The following is a 14,769-nucleotide window of genomic DNA, read 5'->3' as shown; positions in this document are numbered from 1 at the left end:
TCGCGAGTCGTCCGAGGATCGATAACGCCTTCGCCGCGCTACCGGACATACACGGAACGAGCACGTACCGCGTTGACCAAAGCGAAGAGCCGCGCGTTCCTGTTTGGAATCGACTATCGAGCCTCGCCACCCTAACTATCTATCAGCCGAGAACGGAGGGAGAGACACGGCTGGGACAACAAGTCGAACGCGTGAGAACCACTGTCCTCTACCTGGCTGTTTAATAGGAGAACGGAAAGCACGGAATGCCCTCGTAAAGGTGAGCGAGAGGGACGGCGCAATTGAAGGGGATAAAGGAGAACAACGACAGCGGGCAGCGTTCAAAGAAGGACACCCGATATAAGAGGCATTGTACTCGGTTATACCGCCAGCCGTTCCAGGTGCTGGAGAGCAGTCGACTCTCGCCATGGGACGGGCATATACGCCAAGCTTGTCTGCGTTTCCTCCTCTTGGTCTGTCGCCAACGTTCGTTCGAACGCGTTTAAATGTAAACCATTGGTGCGCGCCTTCTGGCATTTCTGCTCGATCGCCGTTGACTCGGTGTCGTCTACATCGGAACACCCGGCGTAAACGCTAAGTGGGAGATCCAGAACGAGCGAGCAAACGAACGAGCGAGCGAGCGAGCGAGCGAGCGTGAAAGAAAGAAAGAAAGAAAAAAGAAGAGGGACGCCTATCCTGTGTGTATCGTGTATCGCGTGCCGTTCTGCAGTGCGACATTCGACAACACACGCTCGGTCTCGGCTCGTCGTATTCCGAATTTCCCGTCCTATACGGCGCACACTGTTAACAAACTTTCGTATCGTCTCTTCTGTTGCACGATACACACATTGCTCGGCATAGTCGTCGCGCGCTCTCTTTGTTCTCTCGACTCCTTTGACCTCGGCCGACGAGCCGCGAACCGCGAAACGCGCCGTTCGCCAGTCGATCGACGCTCACGCTCGTCGATCGTTTAACTCTTCCGTCCTGTCCAAGATACGACAGGATCGAGCGACGACGAACTGTTTTTCCCCGTGCTCCGAAGACACTCCGAACTCGAGGTGTGCCATCGTCGACTCGTCTCGACAGCAGTTGCTGGGATATCAACGAGGAACTCGAGGAGAGGATCGCGTCGCGCGTGGATCGTCGATCGGTTCACCGTTTTCGAGAGAAAGGAAAGCGCGCTTGCTGCCGTTTGCCGCTCGATTTTAAACGACGCTCGTCGCGCTCGGAAAAGCTATCATCTCGCCGTCTTTGACCGTCGACGAGTGAATCAGTCATCGCGGCCCAAGTCTGCGGGAATAAAGCCGGTAGTAAAGCACGCTTCTAGCGTAGCGTCGACGAAGCGGGAGAACACGTCGACGGGGGATGCGTGTTGGCTGGTGAAACGCTCGGCCGATGTCTTCGGGACGACGATCGCGTCACAGACGGGACGCGAGACGGAGCCACGCGAATGCCGCACGCTACTGAATCTTCTTTTCCACCGGGCGAATTATTCTGGACCGGCATGAAGCCCGTGAAAACCAAGTAAGTAAACCGACTGCGAACATTTGGTCGGAGAATCAGCTCTTCGTTGGCCACGAGCCCATGAGTCACTCGAGCGTCGATAATTTATCCGTATGATATGTCTCACCGTCGACTATTTCATCCTATGTATAATTCGAATTTAAATGTTTAGTCGATCGCTAACGGATAACAATTTTCTCTATCCTTGTTTGATCGACTCGAAGACTTCCGGCAATTGTTTTCCAAACTTGTTACTCCTCGGCATATTCGCGCTCTCTGGTTTAAGTAAGGATGTAGACGGATAAGAGGATCGAATATTTCTCTAAATCAAATCCAACTCGCGACGAGTCACTCGATAGCTTAGACGAAAAGCATCGAGCTTCGAAAATCAAAAATCACGTTACGAACGATCTATTGTTTCAAGGCTTCTCCTTTCATCTCCAACGATTTCTCGTTTCTTTTGTCACCGATCCGAGCTCTCGTCGACTCGAATCCGGAAACCATTGAGGCTCCTCCGTAAGTCGCGCTTTCTCGCGGATATAAAAGGTCGAAGGGCGCCAACGCGAAAAGCACGAGCGAGAGCGATCCGTTATGCATAACGTCGCGAACCGTACTCTTTCAAGAGTTTGTGTACTTTCTTTAAGATCCGAACACGTTATATACCTACTTATCGCTTATGCGATCGTGTGGATTCATATTTTACAAGATAAGAATAGATTGAAACCGAGGAGACGATTTTACTCGACACTGGAAATTTAAGTCTGGCATCGAGCTACGCCAACGCTTGGGTCGATTAATTTAAAGGGCGTTCAACGCGAGAGATACTCTCCGTTTCTTGACTATCCTCGTAGAAATTAGACTAAAACGTTCGCCACGCGTTACTTTCCGAACAATCTTTCCTCCCGTAAATTGCGATTCGAGATCTCTCTTTTCCTCGATGCGGCGTCGCGTGGGTGTACTTGCACGGTTGATCGTGGACAAAATTTTATCGACTCGGGCCAAATGATCTTCAGTCGAGTACATCACTCGCAATCTAGTCTGGTAGAATCTTCGGAGTAAAGCCCGGAACTGTTCTCTTCTTCTTCTCATTATATCCTGTCAACGCTGCGCGTTAAATTAAAACTAAATGAAACGAAAGTAATTTAACAAGAATTACAGAGATAGAACGAATGAAAAATGTCTCCGGTGGTGAGCGAGCATCGTTAACTTTCTATTTTTGCCCTTACCTTTGTCACTACAATGAAACGAAATTCCCTCGATTAATCATTTCCTTTGTTTTCTCGTTCGGACATCTTTCGTCGTATTGCATAGTTGATCACTATTTTTGCAAGTTTTCGCGCGATGCATCAAAACTGGAATAACGTTACACGTTACGTCGCCATATTACGCGAATCGATGATGCATGGGGCCACGTAACACCGAGATCGTTGACGGCGTCCCAAGTTTCAGATGCACGTATCGTACAGCATCGCGTGAAAGTTTAGATATTGCCATCGTCGCGTCAAGACCATAAGTTCGATCGATTCGTCAATAATGGTCTGCATACGATCCAGAAATCGAGTTCGTTTCGTTTGATTTTTCTTTAACTTAATTCACCCTTTGATATCGATGTTCGTGCCTCTCGCGATACCCTTGAAGTTCATAGAAAAATTCGCGGAGAACGTATCCGCACTTGAAGAATTTCACCTTCCTGCGCGTCAGCGTTTATCTTTCCTCGCGATCAAACAAAGTTCCCTTTCGAATCGCAGTGGGATCTCTTATGCCCATTAGATCGTTATTATACATATACTGCGATGCACTCAGATATGCATCCAGATTTTTAGGCGGTCGCGGTATGCATTACCATGAATGCATTAATAAACATTTATTAAATTCGGAGATGTACCTGTTTAATGCATTCCGAAGTTTCGGATTACTATACAAATGTTTTTCGAGAAAGTACAGGTATATTACTGTTTCAACGAAACATTCTATTTGAATGTTGGGTAATATTTTCGTAGATGAAAGGTAAAAGAAAAGTAAAATAAAGGTAGTTTGTGAATTTTTCGTTTCGTTCACTGTTTTTCGTACACCATGTGTTATATTACTTTGTGATTTGTATTCACCAGAAGTGCTTTTACGTTTGCAGAATGGCCCCCACAGGGATGCCCTCGGTCACCGGTGTCCTGCAACCACCCGCGGGTTCGACGCTGACAGGGTCCACGATGTCGAACCACAAGAAAAGTTGGTGGAGGAGAGTGGCTCCCTGCCTGGCCTTTCTTGCGGCTTTTTCTACCGCCATGGCCTTGCTTCTTGTTTGGAGCGAGGCTGCTGCCTTGAGGTAAGTTTCTCTGCTTTGCAACCAAAGGGAAGAGAAGAATAGGGGTTAAAGCGTAGGAAAAAAGGCACCTCTGATCGCCGCGCCGCGTTGATTTTCTTGTTAGCAGCGCTACTGTAAATTGCGGGAAGAAAGCTATTTCTTAGGCAGTTTAGACGTGGAAATGGTGGAATAGCTTTTCACCGAGTGCGTTACGTGTGTACATGTGAAACTTGATAAGACAGAAGCTGTCGTGGTTGCGTTAAAGCTGATGTTAAAGCTGATGTCCCGATTGCAGGAGGCAAGCGTTCGACGCTAATATGACCAGGGACTACGTGTTGAACAGCGTCTCGATGGACAATCCCGAATTGGTCGCGTACATTAGGGAGGTCCAATTGAAACCCACCACTCAACAAGATCCGTTGAACGCGACCCAGACCTCGGAAGAGAGATACGTGTCGAGCCTGACGGAAGGAAAACGCGAGGGTGTCTACGTAGAATACATTAGCAGGGTAAGGAGCGATCTTTCGTCCCGTCCAATTACGTACAGGCGCGCCGAGAGTTCTCCGTTAATTCGTTCTAACCCGATTTGCTCTCGGTCCCCTTTGAACGTTACAGTCGCGAAATTTTCGCGTTGCTCGAAGAATGTTAAAACTGTTGTCTCTCGCAGATAGGCGCCGTTTCTAGCACGGGCTGGTTAGAGCGTAATTCGAGCTGGAGAGGCGTATTGATACTGACCGATCCCAGAAGCTTCTTCGAAGCTCACAGGAGCACCAGGAATCCAAAAACTAAAGTACTCCATGCTTGCCTTAGCACCGATAAGGATACCAAAGAGGCGAGTATATCGTAACACGAATGCGTTACACATACAACGAAGAAGCTAAAATATCTCGATTATCGATAGACGAAGCTCAACGCGTGGCGCGCGTGTTCCAATTTCAGATTACTTATCATCAGGAATCCGAGGTTCAAGTTACCAAATTAGGGGAGGGTCCGAATAGTCTCGTCTCGTCGGACGACGGTCTGCCGACTACACGATTGAAGTGTTTCCCCTTGTACAGTGTTTTGTTGGCTTATGGCACCACAACGTTGGATTACTTGAGTCTGGACAGTCCGGATGCCCAAGACGGACAGGTGATTATTCATTTTATCCAACGCTTTGCATTCAATTTTTCTGTATTTAGTAGTTGGAAAAGTACCCGACTATATTTCACGCAGGTGCTCGACACGATTCCGTGGGAAACGACGAGAATATCCGTCCTATCCATTCGGTGGAGCTCTCACCACAGCGAGATGGAGACGAAAGGTCTGATCGACAAGATGGCCAGCAGAAGATACAAGCTGATGTATACGACGGACACCGGGAAATTGATCTTTTTATATAACGCGTTGCTAAAGATTTGAACGTTGACACGAGATACTTTCGATACTGAACTGTTCTACGTTCCCCGCGGTTTTCAGCGAATCGGAACATACCGCGATGAGAAATAGTTTTTCGTCGAGCAAATTAAAGCGAGTTCGTCGGGTCGTCCATTCAACGAAACACGATCGCGACACCCGCGACCATGTTTTCGTCGTCGGATGTACACGGACACCGTCGAACGTGGCTTTAATTTCCCGTAGAAACATGTTTCTTTTTCGCGTGTGCGCGTGATCGCAGAACTGGTCATGTTTTTCGTAAATCAAGACATGTTTCGTTTCGTTTCGTTTCGTTTCGTTTCACAATTGTACGGCTAGTCGAAACGTCATCGACGATCTAGAAATACGAAATAATTTCATCTTCTTTTAATTCGCTATCGATTTAACAGGCACACGACAAAGACTGAGAGTTATTTTTCAGAGCGTTCGCTCGATCATATTTAACGATAGGCACTCGTACTTGGGAGTCCTTCGCGGCGACTTTTCGCGCCGATGCGTACCGAAAGATCGATTATCGATCTCCTTCCTTGCGCGCGTCTTGCGGAAGTGAACAAAAAACAGAAAGAGAGAAGACGAAAAAAGCGTATTTAGTTTCGCGTTCGTATTTTAACGTAGGTTCGTTTTAATTTAAATGGTTAAGCCAATGTAGACTAACGCATCGAGACTTTTTTTTTTTTTACCAATGATGTTAACTTTTATTTGTCAAAGAACGATAGCCTCGCGGTACGGAGTACCATCTAATAAAATGATTCCATACGTGAACAAGGCGAGCGCTGTCGCAGTGATAATCGACGAGTTACTCTGATTACCTATAGCAACGGGCCTTACTAGCACGTAAGTCGATACTTGGCTAAGATATTATATAATACCGTGAATCCGGTTTACTTTCTTCGTTAAGGCACGTTCTCGCGTGTATTCGCTCAAAGATTTTTTTAAACCCAAGTTAACCACCGTAAAATAATAATAGAGATACGCTACGAATAGACGCGGTGCCGCCCGATTGTGCCGTATCGTTGTAACTCGCATACGCAGGAACGTGTCTTTACAAGGATTCGGTCCATCCATCCTTGATTACGATGATATATGCGTTTTGTTTGTCGTATCTTGTCCCATCATTTTCTCTTGTTTTAGTTCAGGTGACGGTGATCTGGTTCAAAGTTTCGCGATTCCAGTCACATCTACTTCCCCCCGAATTCAAAACAAGTCCAACGATGGTACTTTCATTTATTACTCGTTGACGACAATCTTTGGTACTCTTTGTTCAACGGTTGGCTTACCTATACCATTTGTGGGCGGTCCGTCCGGTGTCACCTTCGTTTCTTCGTTCTGGCGTTACGATTATCGTTGATTCCGATTCGAATTAAGCGATGCTTAATTACTCTCTCTCCGCGATGAAATTTGCACAGGGAAGATCGCGACCGTGTTGACGAGTGCACGGTCAGAGGTTCGTCGACCACCGACCTTCGATCGTTCCATTTAAACGGTACGTGTCCTATTCTTCTTTTCTTATACCCTGGCGTTGCGTGAAATATTTGTACGACTCATTTGGAGAGAGTCGAACGAATTCTTTTGGAGAATAAACAATAAATAATATTTTGGATGAACCGTTTCTTGTGCATTGCGTTTTGTGTTCTAGACGTGTTAACGACTCACGACTTTCCTTTGCTCCTTCGCTACTTCCCGTTTTTCTCCGTGGTTCCATCGTGTCGTTCTACGCAAGTTCAACGTACCGTGTAGTTAAAGCTTGGATTAAAAAGGTTTTGTAATCGTAAGAAAGTAAACCGCGATACGTCCTTCAATGTTTTCCTTTGCTATAGTTCTTTTATTTTCGACAAGAGTGGCGGTACGTACCGTCGAAATTAGGTCACTTCCTCTTTATAAACGATGCTTCTGAAATGTTGAAACCACTGAAAAGGGAAGAAAAGCGAGCTCGGCTCCTAAACCCTAAAACGTTTGATGCACTGATTCGGTTCGCATCCCTTTCACGTTATAACTTTGAAAGCGAGTATTTTTCTTCGTAATTTCATCCTTTTTTCACTTCTTTCAACGAAAGAAGAAAGGACAGGCTTTGAGAAAAGACTCTCTTTTCTCGTTCGGGTAATCCGACATAGAATATCTGTCCATTAGTCGGGGCAGCTAGAGAAAATTGTACGATTTCGATTAGCATTTTCCGCGTTTTCGTGATTTTGTTCGACTTTTCGTTAGCTCCTTGCAGAATGCGAAGATAAACTATATTTTTATAAATAAAAATTCATTTAAATAACGTCTAATTTTAGTGGCTGATTTAGAAAATAATCGACGCCGAATATTCAAGGTGAGTCAGCGTCGAAGCGGTGAAATCGAGTTATGGTGGAAGTCGCTCGAAGAAAATCGTCGACAGAGTCGCGAGGATTGAACGATTCCCAGGAACTTTGATCGTTGTAGAGCTCGCAGAAACGGAATTTCCAATTTCTGGTCTAATTGAAGGCAGAAACGAGACGCTCGAACTTACCTACGATGCAATTCCCGTGCGTGTGTTGCGCTCGCTGCGCGATTAGGTAACATCGTTAGGGAGGATCTAATCTTTAGAGGAAATTTGTCGTGTCGCCGATAATGCTTCGCGGTTTCTCCTGATGCAACCTTGCTTTCCATCGTTCGAGCTGCGCTTTTTTCGTTCGCTTTGTTAAGGAGATAAAGACTGCAATGTCGCGCGCTAACCATTATCGCCAAGGATCGAACACGATTGGTACTGATTTATCGATACCGTTTCACTTTCATTACCGTTTCAACTAAACGCTAAGTCGAATAAGGTACGTGCCGTTGTCAACAGCGTGATTTATCGTCGCCACTTGATACAATCTTTGCATCCGTTCGATTTTATGATTCCGCAATAAACCAAATGCTTTTGCAAACGAAGAAGCTAAATCCCAATCATTGATAACAAACAATCTAGATTTTATAGCCTGTGCGTTGGTCGATCAACAAAAGTAACTGGTTTCTATCAAGATTTAATAAATTAACGATGTCTGTCATCCAAGATCCTCGATCTTCCATCGAGAGTTCTATACTTACGCTTCGCTAATATCATAAATATCGTGTTTACATTCTCGTTATGCAATATATACTCGAAACAAAAATTGTATAAATTTTGTTCTCGAATCTCGTTGAAATTTTCGGACACTCGAGGATCCCGCCACGAACTCGAGGTCTCTTCGATCGATCGGCGCAATTGATCGGGGCCGATGGTTACTCGAAAATTTGATAGGAAGATAACGTCGATTTGGGTGGCGGGGCTTTAAAAGGATTATCCGTTGAAGAGGAACACTCGAACGTGAAGCGCCCATCGCCTATTCACGATGCTTGAACGAAGCATGTAGCATATGGACAACGTAAATAGAACAACGTTAATAGCCGCGTTAATACATAAACGCGGCAAATCGGTTGTTTCGCGTGCAATAGACGGAAATGTTTGCATGGCATGACGATTAAATCGTCTTTAAGAGCTAACGCTAAACGAGTTCGATTCGTTACACGGAAACAAGAATTTCGATTTTTGCAGATCGAGGAAGGACACATGGAAGTCGCGAAGCGTAAACATGTTGGCGCAGTGCAATCGATCATCAAGAAGCCTCAAACGTTATCAACAGAAATAGAAAAAAAGAACCAGTAGAGTGGTACGGTACAGTAGATCGCGAACACAGCGAAAGTAGATCGAAAACAGATTACCAATCTACCTGCCTCGATCTGTCTCCGCTATGTTCGCCGTTTTTTTTTTTTTTTCATTTACAAAACGATCTTGCAAGTTAATTCAACAACCGCAAAACGAAAGGACGGAACGATCTATTGTATCTTTGATGGCGTTAGGCACGTACTGTGACATTCGAAGACATGAAATTCGCGAAATGCGATAGAAGCTGACAATGAGACAACATTCCAAACGGGCGGCAATACATTCCGTTGATAGATTTCAGTGGTAAATAGATACCCGTTAATCGTGATTTCTGAACTTTTTCCTTTGATTGTGAGCGATAATAGCTTTGAGTGGAGATAATGATGGGCAGATAGCGGCGCCCGTGATATATGATGGCCCTCGATGTAATCACGTCCATTCGATTTTCTTCGACCGGTTTCGCTTATTCCGAAATGTTGTTCGTTTGATTCGTGATCCGCGTTGCATAAGAGACAAAACGTGTTCGAAGAAAGGTGACGAACTTACGAACTTTGCGATCGGTCGCGATTCGTTTCGACGATCGACGGAATCGTCGATTTCCCGGCAAACCGTCTCAATTTTCTCGCGATAGATTGTATCCTGCACGAGATATTCACCATTCCTCCAAAAGACGTTAATTTCAAGGAAATGGAGGCCACGGGGATGATTAACGGTGTGTCCGTTCACCAGAAGAGCAGGAAGCTGTGGCAGTATCTGGCTACTATTTCCGGTATTTAAGCGCATCCTCCGTACGCACGCGTCCTTTCGGTTTGGTAGCTTTTTCATCAGTCACCCTACCTTCGTACCGTCTGCCTCGGCGTCGGTGTTGATCTTGAAAACGTCGCGTCGCGCGAGTGACACAAGCTAGGAATCAAAATGCTGGTGGAACTTTTATTATCCGACTGAAGTCGATTTAGAATGTTAGCGGGTTAAGATTGGAAACTCGCAATTATTTGTCGCTTCGCGTTTTATAATATGAATCGAAAGGAACTCGTCAATGGTCCGAGTGTCTAGTTTGGTTACGATTAAGCCACTGTTCCGTTCCGTGTCTCGAAGATTTCCTTAACAAACTTTTAAATTTTTTACTTTTAAACTTTTAAATTGTACTTTTACTTTTAAATTTTAAACTTTTTCGTTAATCCCGTGAAATCGTCGGCGTCGTCGCGAAGTCGAGTAATCGGTGTGTTCTTCCGAATATTTCTACCGCATTTTTACCTTGCGCGTGTAGATTATCTTTCCTCACTTTTGATACGATCGTGCGTCTTCTTATTAACCTTTCGTGGCTATCTTCACGCGTACTCGTCCACCGTATTATCATTTAATTTCCTAATTGATTTAATGTGTTGTAGATATAAGTAATTTTCAAGTGATCGATATTATCGGAAGATAATCGAGTGCTTGTGTAACGTAGTACACCTTTGATTCCCACGGGGATTAAGTAACGGGTCGAGTGAAATTAAAAAATGGAATTAGAATAAGCTGCATAGGCCTGACAAGCACTATTTTTCGATTTAGCATGTCTACTGGTGGTCGGAGTTGGCACAGCTTTAGCGTGGACCTCACCGGTGCTTCCTCAACTGTACGAAAGGGATTCGTGGATGGTGGTAACCGAGGATCAGGGTTCCTGGGTGAGCTCTCTGTGCGCCCTTGGCGCTATCGCTGGTGCGTTGCCATCGGGGAAAATGGCGGACAGATTGGGCAGAAAAATGTCGCTTTTGCTGTTGGCGGGACCGTTCCTCGTCTCCTGGGGTCTTATTCTAGTTGCCAGCGAAGTATGGTTCCTGTACATCGCTAGATTTGTCGTTGGTACCAGCGTTGGGGCCGCCTGCGTCCTTGGACCGACGTACATCTCCGAGATCTCCGAAGTCTCTACCAGGGGAACACTAGGCGCCCTGTTTCAGCTATTTCTCACCGTCGGGATCTTCGTTACTTTCGTCCTGGGAAGCGAACTCACCTACTCCGCGCTCGCTATAGTTTGCGCACTCATCATAGTCGCCTTTTTGGCCACGTTTTATTGGATGCCCGAATCTCCTGTCTGGTTGGTGGTGCGTAATCGGAGATCCCAATCTCCGTAATTGTATAATATTTTCCCGTTGTGTATATCAGCTACAGTTGGTTCCCGTAGCGTCTCGATCTCTCGTTTGCGGGAAACAAACTAAAGTTGCTATTTAGATCGGTAGCAGCATCCCTTGTACGTCTACCCGAACGTTTCGGATTCTACGATATTTAACAAGCTTCTAGAATTCTCGGTCTAATTAGATAAAGTTGGATTAATGTTGTCAGGGTGAAAAACGGAAACAGGATGCCATAGCGGCGATGAAAGTGCTCAGAGGGGACGCTTACGATCCTGGGGAAGAACTGAACGAAATGCAAGCGGCGGTCGAGGCGAATGCCGGCAGGGAAGTCACCATCTCTGACATGATTAAGTCTCCGGTTCACAAAAAAGCTATGGTTGCGTCCTTTGGCATGATGTTCTTCCAACAGGCGTCCGGTGTGAACGCAGTTATTTTTTACTCCGTGATAATCTTCAAGGCGTCTGGAAGCACGATGCCGCCGGAACTCGCGTCCATCCTGGTCTCGCTGGTTCAGGTTCGTTTCCTTTTGTTAGATAATCGAACAAGCATCGAAAAAAAAAAAAAAATAGAAACATCGCGAAAGATTGTTTCCTTGGTTGCACTTAAAATTAGCTTTCGGTTCGATTGTTTGTCCTAAAAAAATAATGGTAATTTGAACGCTCTCCTTGAATGTTTCCGTTGCTGCACAGCAAATTAACGGGACGGCTCTACAAACGATGTTTACGCTGAATGTTATTCGTCGCAGTTGATAATGTCAGGTGTCGCGGCGCTGATTGTGGATCGAGCCGGAAGGAAGCCGCTGCTCATGATTTCTACAGGTGTTATGTCACTTAGCCTGATCGCGCTCGGTTACTACTTCAAACAGAAAGACGGCGGAAATGACGTCAGCTCGCTGGGATGGCTGCCGCTGACTTCGTTAATCGTCTTTATGATCGCCTTTTCCATCGGGTGAGTTCGAGTTTAAGATGAAAATGTGAAGATAGGTTCGTCGTTCCTTAGAATTAAAATCTTTAAAGATCCGATGGAGACGTTGGAATTGCGTTTTGACTGCTGTAAGTAGCGATGAGCGATTACCTAGTCGGAAGATGGATAAACTATTCATGTTTGTTTCGCGATACGAGCATACAGCTAGACGTAATTCTCCAGCTACCCTTTTTTAACTAAGGTTCTACGATTAAGGGAAGCGATAGGCTCGTGTCGTCGAACAAATTTTTCCTTTCCGACTAGATAATTGTTTGAAATATTTAACGTTTCTTCATTAACCCATTGATATCGCGTCTTCTACAGTCTCGGCCCTGTACCATGGATGCTGATGGGCGAGCTCTTCTCCCCGGAGACGAAAGCGGTCGCTTCCAGCATAGCGGTGACGTTGAATTGGTTTATGGTATTCGTGGTGACCAAAACTTTCCCGATGATGAACGACAAAATGGGCACGGACATGACATTCTGGACGTTTGCCGCGATCATGGCTGGCGCGACTGCGTTTACGCGTTTCCTTGTTCCGGAGACGAAAGGAAAAAGCTACCAGGAGATCCAGATCGAGCTGCAGGGTGGTGTTCTAACGACCAAACCGGTCCCTTAATCGAAATCAATCGGAACCTTTTCGTTGCAAGGACGTTGTTACGCGTTTGCCGTTGGATCGCTTTCTCCTCGAATTTTTCGACGACGATTTTGTTTACTATCGTTGGTGGAACGATATCGCGACATTGAAAACTTTACGAAGGAGAGAGTACTTGTGCATCGACGACCATTCGACGTATCGTTTCCATTTTCCTTTTTCTGTTCGTCACAGGGAACGGCAACCGCGGGACGAGTGCCTCGTGTCGATAACCAAGATAAAGATTGAGGCTATCGACGAGGAGCCGATCACCCGATAGACGGATCGCGTAATTTTCTCTCTTACGCTGAATTTTTCAGCGACAAGCTTACAAACGCTTACGCGAATGCGCTTACTTTAACAGCGATTTGCGATGAGCGGTGTCGCCGACGTTGGTGCCGACCTCCTGAACCTTCTTCAGTTCCAGGTCGGACAGGATTCTTCGTAATGTTTTTTTTATACTAACGTTATTACTCGTTTGCGACTACGTCTCGATCGTCGCTGGTTCTTCGATGACTGTGAATTGTACATCGGTATTACAGTCGTATATATGTATGATATAGAAAATTCATGTAAATACGTATGTATTCGTGCATATATCGTATTTGAGTCGAGAACAAAATAACGCGTATAAATTTCCCATTGAATCCCATAATCTTGTGCCGTTTTTTGTAAAGTACAATGATCAATTTGACAAGCACCTGGTGAACAGCGCGGGAGTACTCGTCGGAAAAACGTCGTGGCGAGTAGATACAACGTAAAGATGATTTCTAAGACAGAGGTGGAAGAGAAGGTGACGGACTTGTTTTTTTCAACGAGCAATCAACAACTCGCGTGTAAACACCGAATTCGTATCGGTACTATTCATACTCCTCGTCGTTCTTGTTTTCGGAGAGTCGAGTCGAGATCCCATCGCGGATGAAGAATGAATAAACAATGTACGCGTTTATCCGCGGTTCGAGCCTCAATTCGGATTATCCCGTCGACTAACAATAAGTCGCAGTGGTCACAGGCGGAAGATACGAAGAAATTCGGAGACACCCACTCGAGCTGTTGATGTAACCGATTCGTGGTAATGGATCGTCCATATTTTCCGTCTTTCGATCAAGGCTGCTGGTACTCGAGAAAGTCAAACGTTGATGTCACGATCTCGAGAATCGATATCGGCCATATTTGTTCTATGATTGTACGTTTGATCCGATTCATCGTCGCTCTGTTCTTCGGATTGTTTTCGACTTTCTATTATGAAATTAGTCGTAATATTAGTCGTCGTAACAACGATCGCGATCGATTACGAAATAACTGGCTTTCACGTCCTGTGCGATTATTTTAGCAAATTTTACGGGGATCCTTATTTTCGAATTCCTGGTCAGTTATGGTATTCCAAGGGGCCTCGTTTAGACGTAGAACAATAGCTCAACCGATAATAAATGAATGAAATTTTGTTAGGTAGAATGCTATGTCTACGCGGTTAGACTGCTCTTTCGAGTTCTTCCGATGCAGGATGTTTATATTCAAAGAAGGAAGTTTGTTTAGAAAACCAGTCTTTTAATGACGTACATCTTTATGCAAATACTACAGCGGCCCGTACAGAAATCACCGAAATGGGTGTTTCGGTTGTTATCACGGCAAACATTCCTGCGCAATTATCGTCGAATCGCGCATCGTCTTTAAACGAGGTTTGACGAGCCAGCGAGTGTTTCTGAAAAATGTCCAATGAAAAATGGGAAACGGGAAACGTGAAATGCCACGTACAAGCAATCAAAGCCGCGAGTGTGCAAAGTGTGAGCATGAATACCGCGGGAACATTAAGACCACCGAGTGTTCAACAATGAAACTTCAATTAAATTCTTTGCCCGTACCTCCAGCGTTAAAAAAAAAAAAGACTAACGCGAACACTTTAAAATCCCACGAATTTTTCCTTTCTCCCTTTGTCGGCGATCATTAACGATTTAATTGGTTCGAAGCTACTTTCCTTTTCTTTGGCGACCGTAATTTGGCAAAGACATCCTATTACAGCTTTCCGTTGGTACTCCCTGCATTTTAAAAGAGAGCGATAGAAACTTTTTAAACATCCTACGTATTTGAACCTGCTCGTTAAATCGTAAATCGTCGTAAATTAAATCAATTTTCTATTATGGTCGAGTAGAATAAAGTTTATGATATTATCGATGAGTCACCCCGTATAAGTTACATTCCTTTCGCGTTCGAG

The 14,769-nt window shown here is 45.1% G+C and overlaps 2 protein-coding genes across 2 annotated transcripts; both read left to right on the top strand.

The window, feature by feature from the left end:
• Window positions 1–1,366: 1,366 nt before the first annotated feature.
• LOC128890747 (protein Star-like) lies at window positions 1,367–6,797 on the top strand. The gene is made up of 6 exons (XM_054149550.1): window positions 1,367–1,503; window positions 3,611–3,802; window positions 4,077–4,290; window positions 4,449–4,613; window positions 4,721–4,912; window positions 4,997–6,797. The coding sequence occupies exons 1-6, from the start codon at window positions 1,430–1,432 to the stop codon at window positions 5,180–5,182; spliced, it is 1,023 nt and encodes a 340-aa protein (XP_054005525.1). The 5' UTR covers window positions 1,367–1,429; the 3' UTR covers window positions 5,183–6,797.
• A 2,471-nt stretch (window positions 6,798–9,268) lies between these two features.
• LOC128890739 (facilitated trehalose transporter Tret1-like) lies at window positions 9,269–14,732 on the top strand. The gene is made up of 5 exons (XM_054149534.1): window positions 9,269–9,615; window positions 10,401–10,930; window positions 11,169–11,474; window positions 11,706–11,908; window positions 12,248–14,732. Exons 1-5 carry the CDS (start codon window positions 9,534–9,536, stop codon window positions 12,540–12,542), a joined length of 1,416 nt encoding a protein of 471 aa, XP_054005509.1. The 5' UTR covers window positions 9,269–9,533; the 3' UTR covers window positions 12,543–14,732.
• The last annotated feature ends 37 nt before the right edge of the window (window positions 14,733–14,769 follow it).

The sequence above is a fragment of the Hylaeus anthracinus genome, unplaced genomic scaffold (genome assembly GCF_026225885.1).
Source record: "Hylaeus anthracinus isolate JK02 unplaced genomic scaffold, UHH_iyHylAnth1.0_haploid 12001, whole genome shotgun sequence".
NCBI classification, from domain to species: Eukaryota; Metazoa; Arthropoda; class Insecta; order Hymenoptera; family Colletidae; genus Hylaeus; species Hylaeus anthracinus.
The sequence above is the reverse complement of the archived record's forward strand: the minus strand, read 5'-3'. Positions and strand labels throughout refer to the sequence as shown.

Excerpts from the sequence above, each read along its gene's own strand:
- LOC128890739 (XM_054149534.1), top strand. The coding sequence starts at position 9,534 with ATGGAGGCCACGGGGATGATTAACGGTGTGTCCGTTCACCAGAAGAGC. Across the intron at positions 11,475-11,705 it reads TCCTGGTCTCGCTGGTTCAG|TTGATAATGTCAGGTGTCGC; the intron begins GTTCGTTTCCTT and ends TATTCGTCGCAG. Across the intron at positions 11,909-12,247 it reads ATGATCGCCTTTTCCATCGG|TCTCGGCCCTGTACCATGGA; the intron begins GTGAGTTCGAGT and ends CGTCTTCTACAG.
- LOC128890747 (XM_054149550.1), top strand. The coding sequence starts at position 1,430 with ATGCCGCACGCTACTGAATCTTCTTTTCCACCGGGCGAATTATTCTGG. Across the intron at positions 3,803-4,076 it reads AGCGAGGCTGCTGCCTTGAG|GAGGCAAGCGTTCGACGCTA; the intron begins GTAAGTTTCTCT and ends TCCCGATTGCAG. Across the intron at positions 4,291-4,448 it reads ACGTAGAATACATTAGCAGG|ATAGGCGCCGTTTCTAGCAC; the intron begins GTAAGGAGCGAT and ends TGTCTCTCGCAG.